At 37.0% G+C, this 20,303-nt stretch overlaps 1 protein-coding gene across 3 annotated transcripts in view; it reads left to right on the top strand.

Moving 5' to 3' along the window:
* usta (uronyl 2-sulfotransferase a) overlaps positions 1-20,303 on the top strand; it is a 92,859-nt gene that overhangs the window by 49,899 nt on the left and 22,657 nt on the right. For all 3 annotated transcript variants that reach the window (XR_010018975.1, XM_063056312.1, XM_063056313.1), the window contains exons 5-7: positions 699-852; positions 12,308-12,405; positions 14,841-14,998. Coding sequence is in view for 2 of the 3 variants with exons in the window: in XM_063056312.1 (XP_062912382.1) it covers positions 699-852; positions 12,308-12,405; positions 14,841-14,998 (410 nt within the window). In the remaining variant the exon portion in view is untranslated. The remainder of the gene's footprint in view (positions 1-698; positions 853-12,307; positions 12,406-14,840; positions 14,999-20,303) is intronic.

The following is a 20,303-nucleotide window of genomic DNA, read 5'->3' as shown; positions in this document are numbered from 1 at the left end:
ATAAATTCATTGTCAATTATGTACAGTACATGTCACCATATATCTCGAGATTCATTTCCTTGCAGGCTTTCACAGTGGAACAGAAAAATACAGTAGAATCAGTGGAAAAACTACACACAAAGGCTGACTGACAATCAATGTGCAAAAGACAAACTGCAAATACAAAAAAAAATCGATAAATAAGTAATGCTGAGAACATAAGTTATAGAGTCCTTGAAAGTGAGTCCACAGTGAGTCCCTTTTATCCCCATGGTCCACTCTGACCAACAGATTTCTCCTTTTTCAGCCCTTTTCCCCTTGAACTTATCATCTCCCAGCTTCTTAATTTATTTCCCCCCTCCCCCACCTACCTTCCCCTTCACCTGATTTCACCTATTATCTACCAGCTTGTAGTCCTCCCCCTCCCCCCATCCTTTTTCTTCCCCTTTCATTTCTAGTCCTTATGTAGGGTATTGGCCCAAAATGTTGACTGTGTATTTCTCTGTTTATGCTACCTGATCTGCTGAGTTCCTCCAGCATTTTGTGCGTGTTGCTTTAGATTTTCAGCATCTGTAGAATTTCTTGTGTTTAGAGTGGATATTTTTTCTTGCAATTGAATGCACATTTTGAATTTTGCTGACATTTAAGACTTGTACCATAAGGCATTGTAAATTTTAAGTTGGTGCTATTGATTATGATGCACTTATTTCTGATTTTAGGTTTGGTTTGGAGCAGCCTGTACATATCAACATAATCAGGGATCCAATTAATCGGTTCGTGTCAAACTATTTCTTCCGACGTTTTGGAGATTGGCGATCTGAACAAAATCATCAAATCCGAACACCAGGGATGAAAGATGAAGAGCGATACATGGTAAATTTCTTCCTGAAACAGAATTTTCTTACCTGCTTTGGTTCTGTAGCAGCTAACCATGTGGATAGATTCATATTTTGAGTGGAATTATCTGCAATAGCAAAAATTATAACCTGATTTTTGAAGGCAGTGGAAGATGAAAGCATGCAGGTTATGGAACTACAGCACTTTTCACAGCCCTGGGAGCTCCCAAGGGGCTTTAGTACTTTAAACAAAGTGCTTTCGGGGGGGCGTCACGTGATGACGTGGGATTGAGACGTGTAAATCCAGCTCTCCCGCAACAAATCAATAAAGTACCATTTAAATAAAACAAAGTTGGTAAATATTTTCTGAAAACTACTTATAAACTTTGTAAGACTACTTTACGATATGCCTCCTAAACTGCAACAAAAGAAGTCTGCTGTTACGAAGCAGCCGCGAGACGGGAAGAAAAAAGGGCCTACTGCAACGATGGAGCCTCGGACTCAGGTTGGATCTCCTTCGGTAGAACAGGGAGCAATGGCGGTGGCAACGGTTTCTCCGAAGAAGACACCGGAAATGCGCATGCGCAAATCGACACAACGCAAACTACAAGAACCAACACCCACTGCAATTGAAAATGACTCAGAGTCAGAACTGGATTCTGCAGAGAACACAGATGAAGAAGAGGAGGAAGAATTGGAAGCGAGTGGAAGTAAAGGAGATGATAGAGACATAAGAGAGGCTATATTGCAATCAACGGCTGAATTAAGAAAAGTAAGAGAAGAGCTTAGAGATACGAAGAGGTACTATAATAAAGTTATGGAAAGACAGGACAAAATGGAAAAGAAGCTTCAGAAAATGGAAAGAGAAATGGGGCTTATGAATGATAGAGTGGAAAAAACAGAAAATGATTTGCTTGTCTGGAACTCGGAAAGAAACCAACTCTTGGAGAAAGTGGACATGTTGGAAAATTTCAGTAGACGTAATAATATTAAAATTGTTGGTCTTACCGAAGGTATGGAGGGAGAAGAGCCAATAGAATTTTTTCAAATTGGATCCCGGAGTTTTGCAAATGGGAGAGGAGGTTCGACCAATTGAAATTGAGCGGGCACATAGAGCTCTAAGACCAAAACCAAAAGGTGACCAATATCCACGATCGATTTTAATAAAATTCTTAAGATTTCAAGACAAGGAAAGGATTCTACAGGCAGCTGCTCGAGCTGCCAAAGATAGAAAAGGGCCATTGATAATTAAAGGGAACAAAGTTTTTTTCTACCCTGATATAAGTTACGAACTTTTGAAGAAAAGGAAGAAGTTTAATCCAGTGAAAAAAACACTATGGGATCATGGTTATCAATTTATACTGCGTTATCCTGCAACTTTGAAGATTTTTTTGCCTGGTGGAGAAAAAAGATTTTTTGATGACTACCAGAAAGCAGAGCAGTTTGTGCGAGATTCTCTGAATATTCACCAGATACAAGAACAAACTCAGGAGAGCGAGATAGATTGAAGATGAAGATTGGGTTAAAGAATGGACTTGTTGGATTTTTGAAGCTGGATGAATGTATAAATATATTATTAATTATATGAGGGGGGTAAGAAAGGTTAATACTGGAGGAAATTAGTTGGGAATAGTAATACTAATTTTGTCTATATATATATAAAAAACTTTTTTTGTTGCGGGGAAGCTGGAAGAAGCACTGATCGATTGCTACGTTAATCATGTGTGCAAGCGTGGCTTTTGCCGCGACCCGTAAAATGGAGGGGGGTAGTGTTGTGTATCCTTTCATTCACAACATTAGTGGGGGGGTATTTTGTTTTTTCTTTTTTTTCTATCTTTTTTTCTTTTTGCCTGGAAGGTTGGAGGGGGAACACATAGCAACATGGTGAAGTTTAAAGAGATTCCCCAAGGAACTATGGGAGTTGAGAAGATAAGTAATGTTTTAGATTGGAGTAACTTTGTTAAGAATAATGACTAATTTATTGAATTTTTTGAGTTTTAATGTTAATGGGCTTAATGGACCAGTGAAAAGAAAAAGAATCTTAACATATATTAAAAAAATGAAGATAGATTTAGCTTTTTTACAGGAAACGCACCTAACAGAAACAGAACATCAGAAACTAAAGAGAGATTGGGTGGGTAGTGTTGTTGCGGCTTCATTTAATTCAAAAGCGAGGGGAGTAGCAATTTTGATCAATAAAACGTTACCAATTAGAATACAAAATGTAATAACTGATTCTGCGGGGAGATATGTGATTATACATTGTCAACTTTTTTCCGAACTATGGACTTTTATGAATGTTTATGCACCAAACGAAAATGATGCAAAATTCATACAAGAAGCTTTTTTGAATTCGGCGGATGCACATGAAAAAATATTAATTGGAGGAGACTTTAATTTTTGCTTAGACCCAGTCTTAGATAGATCAACCAAGGCTGTTATAAAATCGAAGGTAGTAAGTTTAACTTTATCATTGATGAAAGATTTAAATTTGATTGATATATGGAGAAGAATCAATCCTAAAGAAAGAGACTATTCGTTCTATTCCCATAGACATAAAACTTACTCAAGGATAGATTTTTTTCTATTATCAATGCATATTCAACACAGAGTGAAAAATATGGAATATAAAGCAAGAATATTATCAGATCATTCTCCTTTATTAATGACAATAATAATGGCTGATAAGGAAGAAGTGGCTTATAGATGGAGATTTAATTCAACATTATTAAAACGTCAAGATTTTTGTGATTTTATGAAAAAGCAGATTCAATTTTTTTTTGGATACAAATTTTCATTCAGTGGAGGATAAATTTATATTATGGGATGCGATGAAAGCATATCTTAAGGGCCAGATAATAAGTTATAAGTCTAAAATTAAGAAAGAATATATGGCAGAACTAGATCAATTGGAAAAAGAGATTACAAGAATAGAAAAAGAATCTCAAAGATATATGTCAGAAGAAAAACGAAGACAACTTGTCAATAAGCAATTACAATATAATACGCTTCAGACATATAGAACGGAAAAAGCAATTATAAGAACTAAACAAAGGTATTATGAGTTAGGTGAGAGAGCACATAAAATTCTTGCCTGGCAGTTGAAAACAGAACAAGCTTCCAAAACAATAAATGCAATTAGAACAAGGGCAAGTAAAATATCTTATAAACCTCTTGAAATAAATGAAACCTTTAAAAATTTTTATTCTGAATTATATCAATCAGAATCCCAAAATGATGTTAATGAGATAGAAAGGTTTTTATCACAAGTTTCTCTTCCAAAATTGAATTTGGAAGAACAGAGGGGATTAGATATGCCTTTTACATTAAAAGAAGTTGAAGAAGCTTTAGGATCACTCCAAAGTAATAAATCTCCAGGAGAAGATGGTTTTCCACCTGAATTTTATAAAAAATTTAAAGATTTATTATTTCCTCTTTTTATGGAACTAATGCGTCAAGCAGAAAAAATACATAAACTTCCAGAATCTTTTTCAACAGCGAGTGTAATAGTATTGCCAAAAAAGGACAGAGATCCTATGAAACCAACATCATACAGGCCTATTTCTTTATTGAATATGGATTATAACATAATAGCAAAATTTTTATCGAATAGATTATCTAAATATTTACCAAAATTAATACATATGGATCAAACAGGATTTATTAAAAATAGACAATTGGCAGATAATGTAACTCGGCTACTCAGTATAATTCATTTGGCACAAAAAAGGGATGAGAAGAGTATAGTAGTAGCTTTGGATGCAGAAAAAGCATTTGATAGATTAGAATGGGATTTTTTATTTAAAGTATTAGAAAAATATGGGTTAGGAACATCTTTTATAAATTGGATTAAAACTTCAAATTCTAACCCTAAAGCTAAAGTAGTGACAAACTCTCAAATTTCAACACCATTCCAGTTAAAAAGGTCAACTAGACAAGGTTGTCCACTATCACCTGCTTTATTTGTATTGGCGATAGAGCCATTAGCAGAACTAATTAGAATCGATCCAGATATTATGGGTTTTAGAGTTAACCAAGAGGAATATAAAATTAATCTTTTTGCCGATGATGTTTTGATCTATTTAACAAACCTACAACATTCATTACATAAATTATCTTCTAGATTGGATGAATATGGGAAGGTATCAGGTTACAAAATAAACTGGGATAAAAGTGAAATTTTACCTCTTACTAAAGGAGACTATAGTCAATGTCGATTAGTAACCCAATTTAGATGGCCGGTAAATGGTATAAAGTATTTAGGTATAAGACTTGATAATGATGTAAAGAATTTATATAAATTTAATTATTTACCACTACTGAAAAAAATTCAAGAAGATCTTGACAAATGGATGATACTACCAATAACATTAGTAGGTAGAGTCAATGTTGTAAAAATGAATATATTTCCTAGATTACAGTATTTGTTTCAAACATTACCAATACAATTGCCACAGAAATTTTTTCAAGAGTTAAATAAATGTGTGAGAAAATTTCTTTGGAAAGGTAAAATGTCAAGAATATCATTGGAAAAACTGACATGTAAATTTGGGTTAGGAGGGTTACAACTTCCAAACTTTAAAAACTACTATAAAGCAAATCAACTTAGATTTATTGCATCTTTTTTCGATGATCAAAAACCAGCATGGATTAAAATAGAACTAGACAAGATAGGAGAAAATAAACCTGAAGATTTTATATATAAATGGGAATCTAAATGGATACGGGAAAAGAAAGAATCTCCTATATTAACACATTTGATTGATCTATGGAATAAGATAAATGTTGATAATGAAACACAGAAATCTATATTAGCAAGGAGACCTTTGTTTCAAAACAGACTTATTCCTTTTACAATGGACAATCAACTTTTATATAATTGGTACCAAAAAGGGATTAAATTTATAGGAGATTGTTTTGAGCGAGGTATATTGATGTCATTTGAACAATTAAAGGATAAATATAAAATATCTAATAATACTTTCTTTTGTTACTTTCAATTAAGGGCTTACTTAAAAGGTAAGCTGGGTCAAACAATGTTTTTGCCAAAGCCTAATGAAATTGAAATTTTAATTCAAAAAGGGAAAATTAAAAAATTTATTTCTTGTATGTATAGTTTGATTCAAGAACAGACAATTAAATAAGGAACCCATAAGTCAAAGCAAAAATGGGAAACAGATATGAATATTAATATTGATGAAACAAATTGGTCAAGACTCTGTCTTGACAGTATGACAAATACAATAAATGTTCGACTTAGATTAGTACAATATAATTTTTTACACCAATTATATATTACACCACAAAAAATAAATAGATTAAATTCAAATCTATCTGATAAATGTTTTCAGTGTAATCAAGAAATTGGTACTTTTTTACATTCTACTTGGTCTTGTTTTAAAATTCAACCCTTTTGGATAAATTTAAGAGTCTTATTGGAACAAATTACTGGAATTCAACTTCCACATAACCCTGTATTATTTCTATTAGGTGATATTGAAGGGATAAAACCGAAACTTGAATAAATATCAGAAAGAATTTATCAAAATTGCATTGGCAGTAGCTAAGAAGACTATAGCAGTTACTTGGAAATCTGATTCGTATTTAAGTATGGATCGTTGGAATAATGAAATGGCTAGTTCTATTCCACTTGAAAAAATTACTTATAATTTAAGAGATAAATATGTAACATTTTTGAATATTTGGCGCCCTTATTTACAAAAGGTTGGATGGCATATTTAAGTGCTCCGATAAAGATTTTGGTTACTTGGGGAAAGTAATGAATAATTATACCAAATTTATTTTGAATCCCATGGAGCATGTGGAAACCTTCCAATACCCAGGCGGCTCTTTTTTTTTCTCTTTCTTTCTTTTTAGGTAGGACTATATATGGGGGGGGAGGGTTAAGGGGAGGGGGGGTGGGTAGATTTTATCTTTTCATGTATTCTTTTTGAAAATTTAATAAAAATTATATTTAAAAAAAAATGCTTTCAGTGTGCAGTCACTGAAGGACATGTAGCAGCCAAACGGCCCTTAGTTTTGTCCACAAGCTGTGGTGATAAGTAATCTGTTTTGGGAAATGGATTGTTGGATAAGTATTCATCATCATCATCATTAGGTGCTGTGCCCAGTTTGAGCTTTGACTGCCATGGCCCACACACTCCTGTTTCGGGTCAAGTGGATCATTTCATTGGTATTCATTCCCAGTTCTCTGGCTGCTGTCTCCATCATTTGTTTTTGTCTTCCTCTTGCTTTCTTCCCTTCAATCTTTCCCATAATTACCATGCATTCTAACTCCTCTTTCCTAATCACATGTCCAATGAAGTTACGTTGCCTTTTCATGATCTTATGCATTATTTCTCTTTTTGTGTTTGCTCTGTTCATGACATCCTGGTTAGATATTTGTTTTGTCCATGATATTCTTTGCGTCCTCCTCAAAAACCACATTTCTGCTGCTACATTTCGTTTCCTCATGTTACTAGATATTGTCCAACATTCTGAGCCATATAATAACATAACTGGATAAACATAACATTTCAGTACTCTGAGGCGGGTTGTCATGCCTAGTTTAGTATTGGTCAGTATACTCTTCATTCTCGTAAAAGTGTCTTTTGCCATCCCTATTCTTCTTTTGATGTCCAAGTCGCACCTGCCATCTGATGTCACCCAGCTTCCTAAGTAGCAAAAGTTCTTTACTTGTTTTATGTCTTCCCCGTTTATTCTCAGCCTGCAGATCGGATTCTCCTTCTTTTTGGATATCACCATACATTCTGTCTTTTTGCAATTGATAGACCCATTTTTGCACTTTCTTCAACAATTATATCAGTTAAGTTTTGTAGTTCTTCCTCCGTACTTGCAATTAACACAGTGTCATCTGCATATCTGAAATTATTGATGTTTTCACTGCCAACTTTGATTCCCAAGATGTGTCTTATTTTTTGTAATATTGTTTCACTGTACACATTAAATAAATCAGGGGAGAAAACACACCCTTGTCTAATGCCTCTCTTGATTTTCATAAACTGACTCACTTCTCCATCTATTCTTACAGTGGCAGTTTGTTCCCAGTACAGATTTCTGATTAGGCGGAGGTCTTTCGAATCTAGATCTAGAGTTTTCTGTAATATTTCAAATAGCTTATTGTGCTTCACTTTATCAAATGCTTTTGTGTAGTCAATAAAAAAACAAACAATTCTTTTTGCACTTGAATAGCTCGTTCTGATAGTATCCTTAACATCAATATTGTGTTTCTTGTACCTTTGTCTTTCACAAAACCACATTGTTCTTTGCCTATTTCAGCTTGTATCTTACTTTTAGCTCTTAACAAAGATAAGTTATTAGGCTAGTCATTTGGAGAAATCAGCTGATTAGTGTCATGGGATCTTTTACCTACATAGGAGAGAGTAGATGGGGCTTCTGTCTTACCTGAAAATTTGCACTAGTAGTTTAGCTTTCCTTTTGTACTCTGTTGGAGTGTGAGTCTTGATGTATGGATTCACAATTTTCCTGTGGAATTTAAACTTGAATCGTGCCTCATTCCTTGCCACGTTTAAATTCTCCATTTAGGTGTAGACTCTAATAGCAGTCCATCTAATTACCAGGTTTATCTGAATGGGAAGGTATTCAAATAACCAGGCTTTCCACTTTGGTTCTTCAAACCTTAAAACATCTAGGGTTTTTTTGCACCAGTTCTAAGAGAACAGTGTGTGTCCCAACATAGGACCATAGGAGCAGAATTAGGCCATTCAACCCATCGAATCTGCTCTGTCATTGCATCATGGCTGATCCTAAATTCCACTCAACCCCATACACCTGCCTTCTCGCCATATCATTTGATGCCCTGACCGATCAGGAAACGATCAACTTCTGCCTTAAATATACCCACAGCCGTAGCTTCCACCTCAGTCTTTGGCAGAGCATTCCACAGATTCACTACTCTCTGGCTAAAAAAATTCCTTCTTACCTCTGTTCTAAAAGGTCACCCCTCAATTTGAGGCTGTGTCCTCTAGTTCTTTATATCTCCACCAGAGGAAACATCCTCTCCACATCCACCTTATTTGGTCCTTTCAACATTTTGTAAGTTTCAGTGAGTTCTCCATGCATTCTTCTAAGTTCCAATGAGTACACGCCCAAAGCTACCAAACCCTTACGGAGTTGACAGTGAGTTGATAAATGTGGAATCAGTTCAGAGTTGATGTGAGTGAAGCTACCCATGCTGGTTCAGGAGCCTAATGGTTGAACTGTAATAACTGTTCCCTAAGCTGGCAGTGTGATACCCAAGGCTCCTGTACTCCCTGCCCTATGGTAGTAGCAAAAACAGAGGATAGTCTGGATGGTGATTGATTGACTCTTTCTTGTGGCGAACTGCTTGTAAGTGTGCTCAATGGTGGGGGGTACATTCACATTCTAAAATCAGTTTTGTGATTCCAAGTACACGCTCAAATTTTTCCCGCTTCTCCTCACAGCATTAGTCTTTAATTTGTAGTACTATCGTCTGAAATTCCTTTTACTTTCTTGTTCTTGACAAAATTCCTAAATAGATATCTGTTAAAATTAAAGCAGGGTCATTTAAGATTATTGAGTCTCTGTAGAAGGCTGTGTATTCAGAAGGTCAAGTGATATTTTCAAAATTCCGTCTATAAATTTGTTTAAGGATATCAGCAAAAATGGATAAGTATCTGATAACGCTTCAGTGCAGAGAACTGCGAGCTAATTTAATGGCAGAACTATCTCAAGGATTTGAATGGCCTTTAGCTGAATACAAGGCCCTTTATTATAATTCTGGCAATCCAGTGATTCGCAGAGGTTCAGCAGTGCCTCTTCCTTTGTAATCATTGCAGATGTGGGGTGACAATGTGGGTTTGCTCTGGGCGCTCTGCTTTTCTCCCACCTTCCAAATGCTTCTGGGTTAGTTGGTCACATGGATGTAAATGGGCTGGAAGGGCCTGTTACTGTGCTGTATCTCTAAATAAAATGCCTCTCTTGTTAGAAGGATCAAATTCCTCTGCAGAAAGTTGAACTCGTAGTATAAGCTGACACTTTGCTAATTCGTTAAACTAGCTTTACAGGAGAAGAGAACTTCAAAGGGAAGATGGGAAACAATCAGCTGGTAAAGGGGAATTGAAGAGCAGAAAATTGTGAAAATATTAAGTAAATGCACTGTGTCAGAATGTTGACAGCATTTTCTGCAAGGTACATTAATTCAAGATATATAAATATAAGTGAATTGGTATGGTTTCATTCTGATTGAATCTTGTTTGCAGGGTGACAAAAGAGGGGAACTAAATATTCTCAGGTTTTTAGCGTTTCAGGTTTAACATTTCAGGCAACAAGGAAAAGGAGGGCACTAGTACATAATGTAGAGGTCAGTGCAGATATGAGAAATTATATTGGCTCAATAGATAATGATGTGCAATTAGAATCATTTTGGGTCAAACTTAAAAACAGCAAATAGAGAACAGTGAGATTATTTATAGGTCACCAAGTAGTAGCTGTAATGGAGGGTGTAAAATAAATCAAAAATTAGAGGTCCATATAATGTTTAATACTGTAATCATGGGAGACCTTTAACCTGCAAATATATTTGTCCTAATGAAGATGAAGATGATTTCTTGGAATATACACTGCATGCTTTTCTAGATCATTATATTGAAGAATCATTTGTAGAAAAGGATATTTTGGATTTTTGTTTTATGTGATAAGGTTTATCTACCTAGAGCATTGTAGTGGCTGATTCTATCATTCAAAATAGGAAATCGAGAAATTTCTGGAAATTAGGGAATAGTGATTGTGTGTGAACTTGGCATTGAAGTCAATTTGCCCTGATTGTGATGAATGGCAGAGCAGGCTTAAAGGACTGGATGGGCTTCTGCTCCTATTTCTTGTGTTCAGAGGACAATACAGAGCGACAGTGCTCTGCTGTGTCATCCCCTATCATTGAAGCTTAATGGCTGTATTGCAGATTTATGCACATAATTATATTGCTTTTTTCTAGCGAAATTGCCTTGCTTTGATAGGGAAAAGCTTCTGTAGCTGTTGTCATAAGTTCCATTTCCTCTGCTCTATAAATAGACTTTTCTGAGTAAATTAACTCAGTTTATGTACAATCAATTTGTTTCCTGTGAGTGAAGTTATATGCACACCCCAGGTCGCAACTCATTGGTTTACTGTATAGTCAATAGGCACTCTGTTCAAGTATGGGCAATATATTGCCAGTGATGCCCACATCCTTTGAACAAATAATTTTTTAAAAATTGTATATTTTACTTACCTTGATTTGAATGCTTTTCAAGACAGAAAGATAAGATGCTGTGGATCGCATTCTCATTCATCATCTGTTCATTTTAAATCATAAATAATTATGAAAAAAGATTCACAAAATCTGTAATTCTCAACTATTTAAATCTTCCAGACATTAAAGTCAATATCAATGTTTACTTAAACAGAGTTACATTTATATGATGCCAATGTAAAACCCGTTTCGTTATTGCAAAGTAGTCACAGTTTTAGCCAAAGTCTAGAGAAGCCTCAAGTACAATATTGCTTTCAGCATTATTGTGTTAGGGACACCAAAGCTTTGAAGAAGCTGAGACTGTATAAGAAACATGGAGAAGTGCACTCCTGGCATTAGAGAATTCAAAGGAGATATTTCATGGAGGAGTTCAAAATTAAGTGCGGGGGTTGGGGTGTAAGGGATCTCATTGAAACCTACTCCGTATTAAAATGTCTGGATAGAGTGGACATAGAGAGGATGTTTTCAACACAGTCTCATGATAGAAGGACGTCACTTTGGAACAGAGATTAGGAGGAATCCCTTTACCCAGAGAGTGGCGATTCGATGGAATTCATTGCCATAGTTAGCTGTGGAGGCCAAGTCATTGGGTATATTTAAAGTGGAGAGTAGTAGATTCTTGATTAGTAAGAGTGTCAAAAGTGTATGGGGAGAAGACCGGAGAATTGGATTGGGGAGGAAAGAGTCTGGGCCACTGAATCACACTGCAGAATATGGTGGCTTCTTTGTTGTAATTATTCACTGAATAATTCTAGGATTTAAAAACAGTTGTATTTGCTTGAATTTAGAAGACTAAAGAAGTTTGATTTGATAGGCATATTTAGATTGCAGAGGAACCCAAGCTGGTTACATACACAGTGTGGTATCTAAAATTTCTACCAAAGTTGAAATGGTTGTTTAAATCTGTTCCTATGGGTTTATGGGTCTTATCATGAATGATTTTGATCATTAAGAAGAAACTGTGTTGCTAACAGTGTTGCATTACATATCACTATGATTTAGAATGCAGTACCCTGAATCAGTTATTTAAAACAGATGGAAGGGAAAAACTTACAGTCTCTGAGAGCAAGAAAACAGGATCAGTTTGATAGTTGTATGCGAGGGCTCCCACTGAGGCAAAAAGACAACACTATTGTCCTGCAGTGTGTAGTTAAATGATTCTACATTGTTTTATCTTTAATCTTTTCTCCTTGTACTGCAGGATATCAATGACTGCATTTTAGAAAATTACCCTGAATGCAACAATCCCAGAGTATTCTACATTATCCCTTATTTTTGTGGGCAGCATCCCAAATGCAGGTGAGATAAACTTAGTATTATTTTGAAGTGACTGAGGTAGTGGACAGTTGAATGTCTATAGGTGTCATTTGTTTTCAGAAGAAAATGTATAAAGTGCCTTGTAAGTTATGAGTATCTTAAATTCATGAAGTTAACAACTTTGATCTAGTCAAAAGTGTTTGAATAGCAGAAAACTGAAATGGACAGAATGTTATTCCATTGGGATCTAAACTGATGAATTTGTGAATGACCAGGAGCCCAAAATGGACATTCCCTCATGATACTAAGATAAGCAATACTGTAAATCATGTAGATGGAAGCATAGAATTATGAAGCTGGAAAAATAAGATTGTGTAAGAACCAAACCGGAAATAGAGACCACACATGTTTTCTAAAGGAAATCTTTTAAAAAAGCAAATCTAATGAAACTTCGGTCCCAGAAAAGTAGATTGTTAAAATGGCATCGATAACTAAGCTGCTGTCCTTAGCATCCACGTAGCCTTGTACAGGAGTGTGTAGAAGGAATCCCACAGCATAGAAAACCCTTGACCATTATGAGTAGTTTTGCGGACTAGATTATAAGAAACGTGGGTTAAAGTTTGAAGGGGTGTTTCACAAACTGCGGTTATAATCTCTAGCATTTTAGACACTCAGTAAAGATTTAATTGAGGCTCAAGGTTTTGAAAGTCTTTGTAAGGACAGATAGAAACAATTGCCTGGTCAATAGGATATTTAGGACCTGGAAACATAGCCTAAAATTTTAAACCAATCCATAGCAGGGATAGGATTGGAAGTAAAAACAGAAAATCCTGCAAAAACTAAGTGGGTCAGATATTATTTGTATAAAGTGTTTTGGGTCCAGGACCATTCATCAGAACTGAAAGCAAAACAAGTTAGTCAAGGTAGCAGAGAGATGGGGGTGGGTGATAAGTGGAAGAGAAGGAATTTCTGAAATAGATCAAGATAATGGGGCAATCACAGTAAGTTAAGTTGCTTTGTCTATGTAGTGCAGGGGTTCCCAAATGTTTTTTATGCCATGGACCTCTACCATTAACCGAGGAGTCCATAGACCCCAGGTTGGGAACTTCTGGTGTAATATGATGCTGGTGTTTTGTTATCTGTATAGCATTTGGTTATTTTTTAAAAAGGAGGAGGGGGGAGGGAAGGATTGTAACCAAGAACAGCTGGTTATACAAACGGTGTGTTACATAAAGTTGGAGAATTCATTTTTAAGTCCTGTAAACAACAGTGGAGATGTAATGTTCCTGAGCTTGTGCTGGGCCTTGTAAGAGTGCAGGAAGCCACAAACAAGTCAGAATAGGACAGAGAATCAAAGTGGCAGAGAACAGGAAGCTCTGGGTCCCCTCTAAGGACTGAGAAAAAGGTGTTCTACAATTTGCTCACCCAATCTTTAGTTTCGTCGATGTAGAGCAATGAGGTCCCATTGTGGACACCCAGTACAGTCCAGTGGATTGGAAGAACATTGTTAGGAGGGGAAGAGGTAATAGAACAGTGTTGCACTCTATGTAATTGCTTGGGAAAGTGCCAAACAGCAGGGAGCCGTAAGCAGTGGTGGAAGTGCAGACGAGGGAGTCGTCCTTTCAAAATGCTGAAAAGGCAGGGAAATATTTTTCTGGTAGTGGAATCTTATGGGGAAGCAGCAGGTGCTAGTTCAGGATTGACAATAGAAACCACTTCACGACACTCAATGGACTCTTGGTAGGAAAAAGGAGAGTCAGTTAAATCCTATTGTGGGACATGTAGTGGGAATAGGTGTTGATTATTACAATAGCTGAACCAAGAAGGGCAAAATATGCTGACTGTGGAGTCCGCATGTTGTCATTGTAGCAACACACACCAAATGCTGGTGGAACGCAGCAGGCCAGGCAGCATCTATAGGAAGAAGTACCACCAGCATTTGGTGTGTGTTGCTTGAATTTCCAGCATCTGCAGATTTTCTCATGTTCTCACTGTGACTTGTTTTCTTCCAGTTCCTCTCTTTTCTCAAAGATGTATGGGTTTCTGGATTATTTGGCCATTGTAGATGGCTCCTGGAGTAGTAGAATCTGGGTAGAATCTGTTGATCAGAGTGTTGGAACAACTTAATGGCATGATTTTAGGATTAATGTAAATGGGTGCTCATGATCATCACAGACAGTGGCCAAAAGGGCCTGTTTCCTTGCTATATAACTGATCTATTAAAGATCTATGACCTCCAACTGTACTAATTTTGTCATCTAAATTGGCATTCCTTTATAGAAAATGTGCCAACCCATAGATTTCCAGGAAAATACAAAACTTTTCACCTGGAAAAAAAGTAATGATGGGAACATGGGTAGTATAGCTGTTTGCACTTTTTGTTCTGTTTGTTAATTACAATGACTCAATTTTTAAATATAGTACCTGGGTTACTAACTATTTGTGCTTTGATTCAATCTTCTGACTTGCTTTTATAGAGACCCAGGGGAATGGGCTCTACAGAGAGCTAAAGAGAACATGAATGAGAATTACCTGCTTGTAGGAATTCTAGAAGAGCTGGAAGATGTACTGCTTTTACTGGAGCGATTGTTACCTCATTACTTCAAAGATGCTAGCACTCTTTATCACAGTGCAGGTAATTTTGTCACACTTTCTATCTAATACATCTTGTTAAGTCACTTCATTCCCTCAAGTTTTTAGTTGAGTTTCTGTGACCACATAGAACTAGCTCAGTACCATTTCTATAAGCTCCAAATGTTGCAAATGCAGAGACCAGCTTTTTAGTAATTGGATGTTTCACTTATCAACCAGAGAATGAATAAATTGTGGATTTGTTTACTCCTGGGAAGAATACATAACATATTTAAACATATCAACTGAAACTCAAAGGTAATGGTTTTCAATAGTGAGAACTGGTGAAATACTGAGCCAGATAGTTGGTTTGATTGTAGTATTTAGTAAGCCGGACGTGGACACCCAGAGTCCAAATATGGAAATGAAAATAAATGGCAATTTTATTTATGTGACATTTCCAGCCAAGGAAAATTGAAGCTAATTGTAGAATGTATTGTTTGAGCAGTGGACAATCGTTATTCTACTTCACCTTCAGGTTAAACCAAGTTGTTAATAATAATCTGATTCTACATAGCACCTTCAGCACTGTAGTTTTTTTGGTATCACATTGCTGTTCACAGGAGCATAAACTAGACAAAGGCTGATACCTGGTGTTGAAGCAAATACTAAGCGACATAACGAAATCTGTCTCAGTGGTGAGCAGAACGGGAGATGAAGAGGTTAGAGTTCTTGGAAAAACAATTCTAATATTTTAATAGGAAGCTCTGAATTTGGTAGATTGTGAGAATTCCTCTCCAACAACATTCACATTTTCACAATTAGTTAATTTGAAAGTTTTGTAATGCAAGAATTGACTGGAATAGCTCCAACCTAGTTTTAGTTTCCAGCTTTCAGAACAACTTAATTAAAATTGCTGTGTCCACAGTGACAAGATTCTTTTATCAGCTTTCATCCCTTCACAGCTCCCTTCTGTTTCAAATTGTAAAAACCAAAGTTTGTATCATGTATTTTGATGCATAATTCTGGGGCAGTGTATCTTCAATTTGACACTCACTTAAGTGAGTTTATGATCAAATAAAGCATCTGTTTAGTCATGAATCATTGCACATTGACTCTCATGAGAGTTCTTGTACATGAAGCAGTTCTTGTTCTAAATGCTATGTAAAGGTTACAAGATAACGTCTAGTAATTATAATGCCATTAGTTTCAAGATAATTATGGAGAAGGATAAGTCTGGTCTTCGGTTTGAGATTCTAAATTGGAGAAAGGCTAATTTTGATGGTATCAGAAAGGATTTGGCAAGTCTAGATTGGGACAGATTGTTTTCTATCAAAGGTGTACTCTGTAGGTGGCAGGCCTTCAGAAGTCAAATTTTGAGAGCGGAGAGTTTATATGTTCCTGTCAGAATAAAAAGCAAGGATTACAGTTTTAGGGAAGCTTGGTTTTTGAGAGATATTGAAAAAGGTGCATAGCAAGAATAGGTGGGTAGGAACAAATGAGGTACTTGAGTTTGAAAAATGCAAGAGAATACTTAAGGAAATCAGGAAGGCTAAAAGAAGGCATGAGGTGGCTCTAACAGACAGGGTGAAGGAAAATCCTAAGGACTTCTACAGATATATTAAAAGCAAAAGAGCAAGGAGTGGTGAAATGCGCATGGAGTCAAAAGAGATAGGGGAGATCATAAATTGAATTTTGCATCTGTATCTACTCGAGACTGGTACAAAATCTGTCAAAGTGAAGCAAAGCAGCAGTGAGATGATAGACCCTATACAGATGACGGAGGAGGAGATGTTTGATGCCTTGATGCAAATTAGGATGGGTTAATCCCCAGGGCCTGACGTGGTGCTCCCTCAGGCCTTTAAGGAGGCTAATGCAGAATTTGCAGGTAACCTAGCAGAGATATTTAAAAGATCCTTAGCCACGGATGAGGTGCCAGAGGATCAGAGGATAGTTATTGTTCCTTGTTTTAAAAAGGCTCTAAAAATAAACCAGGAAAATATAGGCTGGTGAGCCTATACATCAGTAGTGGAAAATTTACTGGAATACGTTCTAAGGGACTGGATATATAAATATTTGGATAGACGGGGGCTGGTTAGGGATAGACAACATGGCTTTGTGCATGTTAAGTCATGTCTTACCAAATTTAGAGATTTTCGAGGAAGTTACCAGGAAAATTTGGTGAAGGCAAGGCAGTGGATGCAGTCTACAGGACTGTGATAAGGTCCCACAAGGGTGATTTGCCAAGAAGGTTCAGTCGCTTGTCATTCAAGATGAGTTAGTAATATGGAGTACATAAACATTGGCTTCGCAGAAAAAGCCATGGAGAGGTTGTTGATGGTTGTCTCTAACTGGGGTCCTGTGGATAGTGGAGTGCCACAGGGATCAGTGCGGGGTCCATTGTTGTTTGTCATCTTTATCGATGATCTGGATGATAATGTGGTAAACTGTATCAGCAAATTTGCAGATGACACCAAGACTGGCGGTGTAGTGGACAACAAGGAAGGCTATCAAAGCTTGCAGAAGGATGTGGACCAGCCGGAAAAAGGGGCTGAAAAATGACAGATGGGATTTAATGCAGTAAGGTGCTGCACTTTGGGAGGACCACCAGGGTAGGTCTTACACAGTGAGTGGTAGGGTGCTGAGGAGTGTGGGAGAACAGAGCATTAGTTCCATAATTCCTTGTCATTGGCATGAGGTAGGTAGAGTTGCGAAGAAAGCTATTGGCATGTTGGCCATCATAAATTAATGTATTGAATACAGAAGTTTGGGATGTTACGTAAAAGTTGTATAAGACATTGGTGAGGCCTGATTTGGAGTATTGTGTGTAGTTTTGGTCACTCACCTACAGGAAAGATGTAAATAAAATTGAAAGACTACAGAGAAAATTTCCAAGGATGTTGCCGGGACTTACGTTTTTGGGAAAAATTGAAAAGGTTAGAACTTTATTCCCTAAAACATAGAAGACTGAGGGAAGATTTGATTGAGATATAAAAAATTATGAGGGGTATAGATAGGGTAAATGTGAGCAGACTTTTTCTACCGAGGTTGGATGAGACTAGAACTAGAGGTCATGGGTTAAGGGTGAAAAGTGAAATGTTTAAGGAGAACATGGGGGGGGGGTCTTCACTTAGGAGCAGGGGTTCCCAACCTGGGGTCCAGGCAGATTACTAGTTTGGCACAGACTAGATGGGCTGAATGGCCTGTTTCTATACTGTTGTGCTCTATGATTTTGTAGACACAGTCCAGGTTGGTAGTTGTGCCTGAGGAGAACATGTGTTAATAGTGCCGGGAAGAAGGCAAGTTTATATTGTCTCCTGCTAAAAAATTAAATAGTACTTCTAATAACTCTCTATCAGAGCACGCCACAGATAGAATGTTTAATTTTCCACTTTTTTAAGTCCAGGAGAGCTTGTAACATGCTTAACATGAGCCACAGTGATGTATCTGTTTGACAGTATGGCCTTGGTACAGTACCAACTAATATATGTATAAAGTTGGTGTGCCCACTCAGAAGCAAATGCTTTCTTTCAAATGTTATATTTACAGTGGAGATAGAGAAATTCATCAGCAATGCCAAATGTAAAATGTATTTGAAAGCACTCATTGAAAAGTGACAAGGCCTTGGGGGAACTTGATGACATATTATGTTGGAAGGACTTGTAGCAGAACACCAATAAATCCTGCTTTTTGGGGCCATTCCCATACTCAGATAATTCAAACAATTTTACTCTACACGTTTAACATTTTGCACATTTATAATGAAGTTTTCAGTGAACATGAAGAGTTTAAAGAAAGCACAGAAATTAGGACCAGTGAATTTAAGCTTGTGTTGTAGGGAGTGTTCCTAAAGTCTCTGGCTAGAGCTCGGGTCCAGATTTTGAGCCGGGATCCAAGGTGCGTGTTTGGACACACACCCAACCCATGCCCTGAGTAACATATGGCTGACCTTGCCAACACTTGAAGAGTAAGTTTGTAGTGATAAGGGTAATAAGTAAGATCCAAGTGCCAAACCATTGGGATTTCTTTTATTGTATTGTACATTAGGATGTATTAAAAGTACAGATAAAGTTGATGTAGATTGTTTAAAAAAAAAGTGAGTACCAACCCAAAGCCTACAGAATTCAGAAGTGCAGTTAAAATCTTAAATAGCTTTCTCCCACCAATGGCATAATGGAATAGTTTGAGCGAATATAGGTGGGTTGAGATCAGTTGCAGCTTTAAGAGAGTGGGTTAACGATACTGAAAGTTTTAAATTTCCAGTGCCTTATTTTGCTTTTATACTGTTATGTCCTCTAGTTCATGATTCCCATTACTGAAAACATCTCAACATCCATCCTGTCAGGCCCCTGTAGAGCACAGAACAGTACACCTTAGCATGGGCTCTTTGACCTATAATGTAATGCTAATGTACGTAAACCTACTCCACAATTAATCCATCTCTTCTCTCTTACACAGCCAATAACTCTCCATTTTCCTTAGATCTATATGCCTATCGAAGAGTTACTTTAAATGCTCCTATTGTATTAGCCTCTACCATCCTTCCCTGCAGAGCATTCTAGGCACCCACCACCCCTTTTTTTTTAAAAAAAAAGACACTTGCCTCTGACATCGCCCCTAAACTTTCCTCCACTCACCTTAAATCAGGGGTTCCCAGCCTTTTTTATGTCATGGGCCCTACCAATAACTGAGGGATCGATGGACCCCAGTTTGGGAACGCCTGCCTTAAATGGATGACCTCTAGCCATTGCCACCCTGGAAAAAAGGTGCTAACTGCCCATTCTATCTATGCTGCTGAATGGATTATACACCTCGATCAAATTGCCTCATTCTCCTTCCCTCCAAAGAAATGCCAAGCTCACTCATTCTTCATAAGACAAGCAGCATCCTGGTAAGTTTCCTCTGCACCCTCTCTAAAGCTTCCACATCTTTCCTATAATGAGGGGACCAGAAATGAATACAATGCTCTTAAGTGTGGTCCAACCAGAATTTTATAGAGCTGCAACAGTACCTTGTGGCTCTTGAACTCAAACCCCCAACTAATGAAGGCCAGCACACCATGTGGTGTGAAAATAACCTACCGGAACCTTCTTTAGCTGTTGCTGACTGAAACCTCCTGAACCAAAGCCAAAACAATGCTAGCAGCAAAACCTTACCTTTTCTGACCTATGTCATCTCCTCTGTTCAGCCATTGCAACAGTGGGCCAATATTTCAGTGGAGACCTGAGGTTTTTTGGCCCAAGAATTTGCAGAATTTCTTGTGTGTATGATCTCCTTCTTTGTGAAGCCATTTTTTCTTAAATATCTGCTCTCACTCCAATAACTTAGGCCATTTACTACTCCTCTTCACCCCAAACCTCATCACTCCA

This window comes from Mobula hypostoma, chromosome 8 (genome assembly GCF_963921235.1).
Source record: "Mobula hypostoma chromosome 8, sMobHyp1.1, whole genome shotgun sequence".
NCBI classification, from domain to species: Eukaryota; Metazoa; Chordata; class Chondrichthyes; order Myliobatiformes; family Myliobatidae; genus Mobula; species Mobula hypostoma.
The sequence above is the reverse complement of the archived record's forward strand: the minus strand, read 5'-3'. Positions and strand labels throughout refer to the sequence as shown.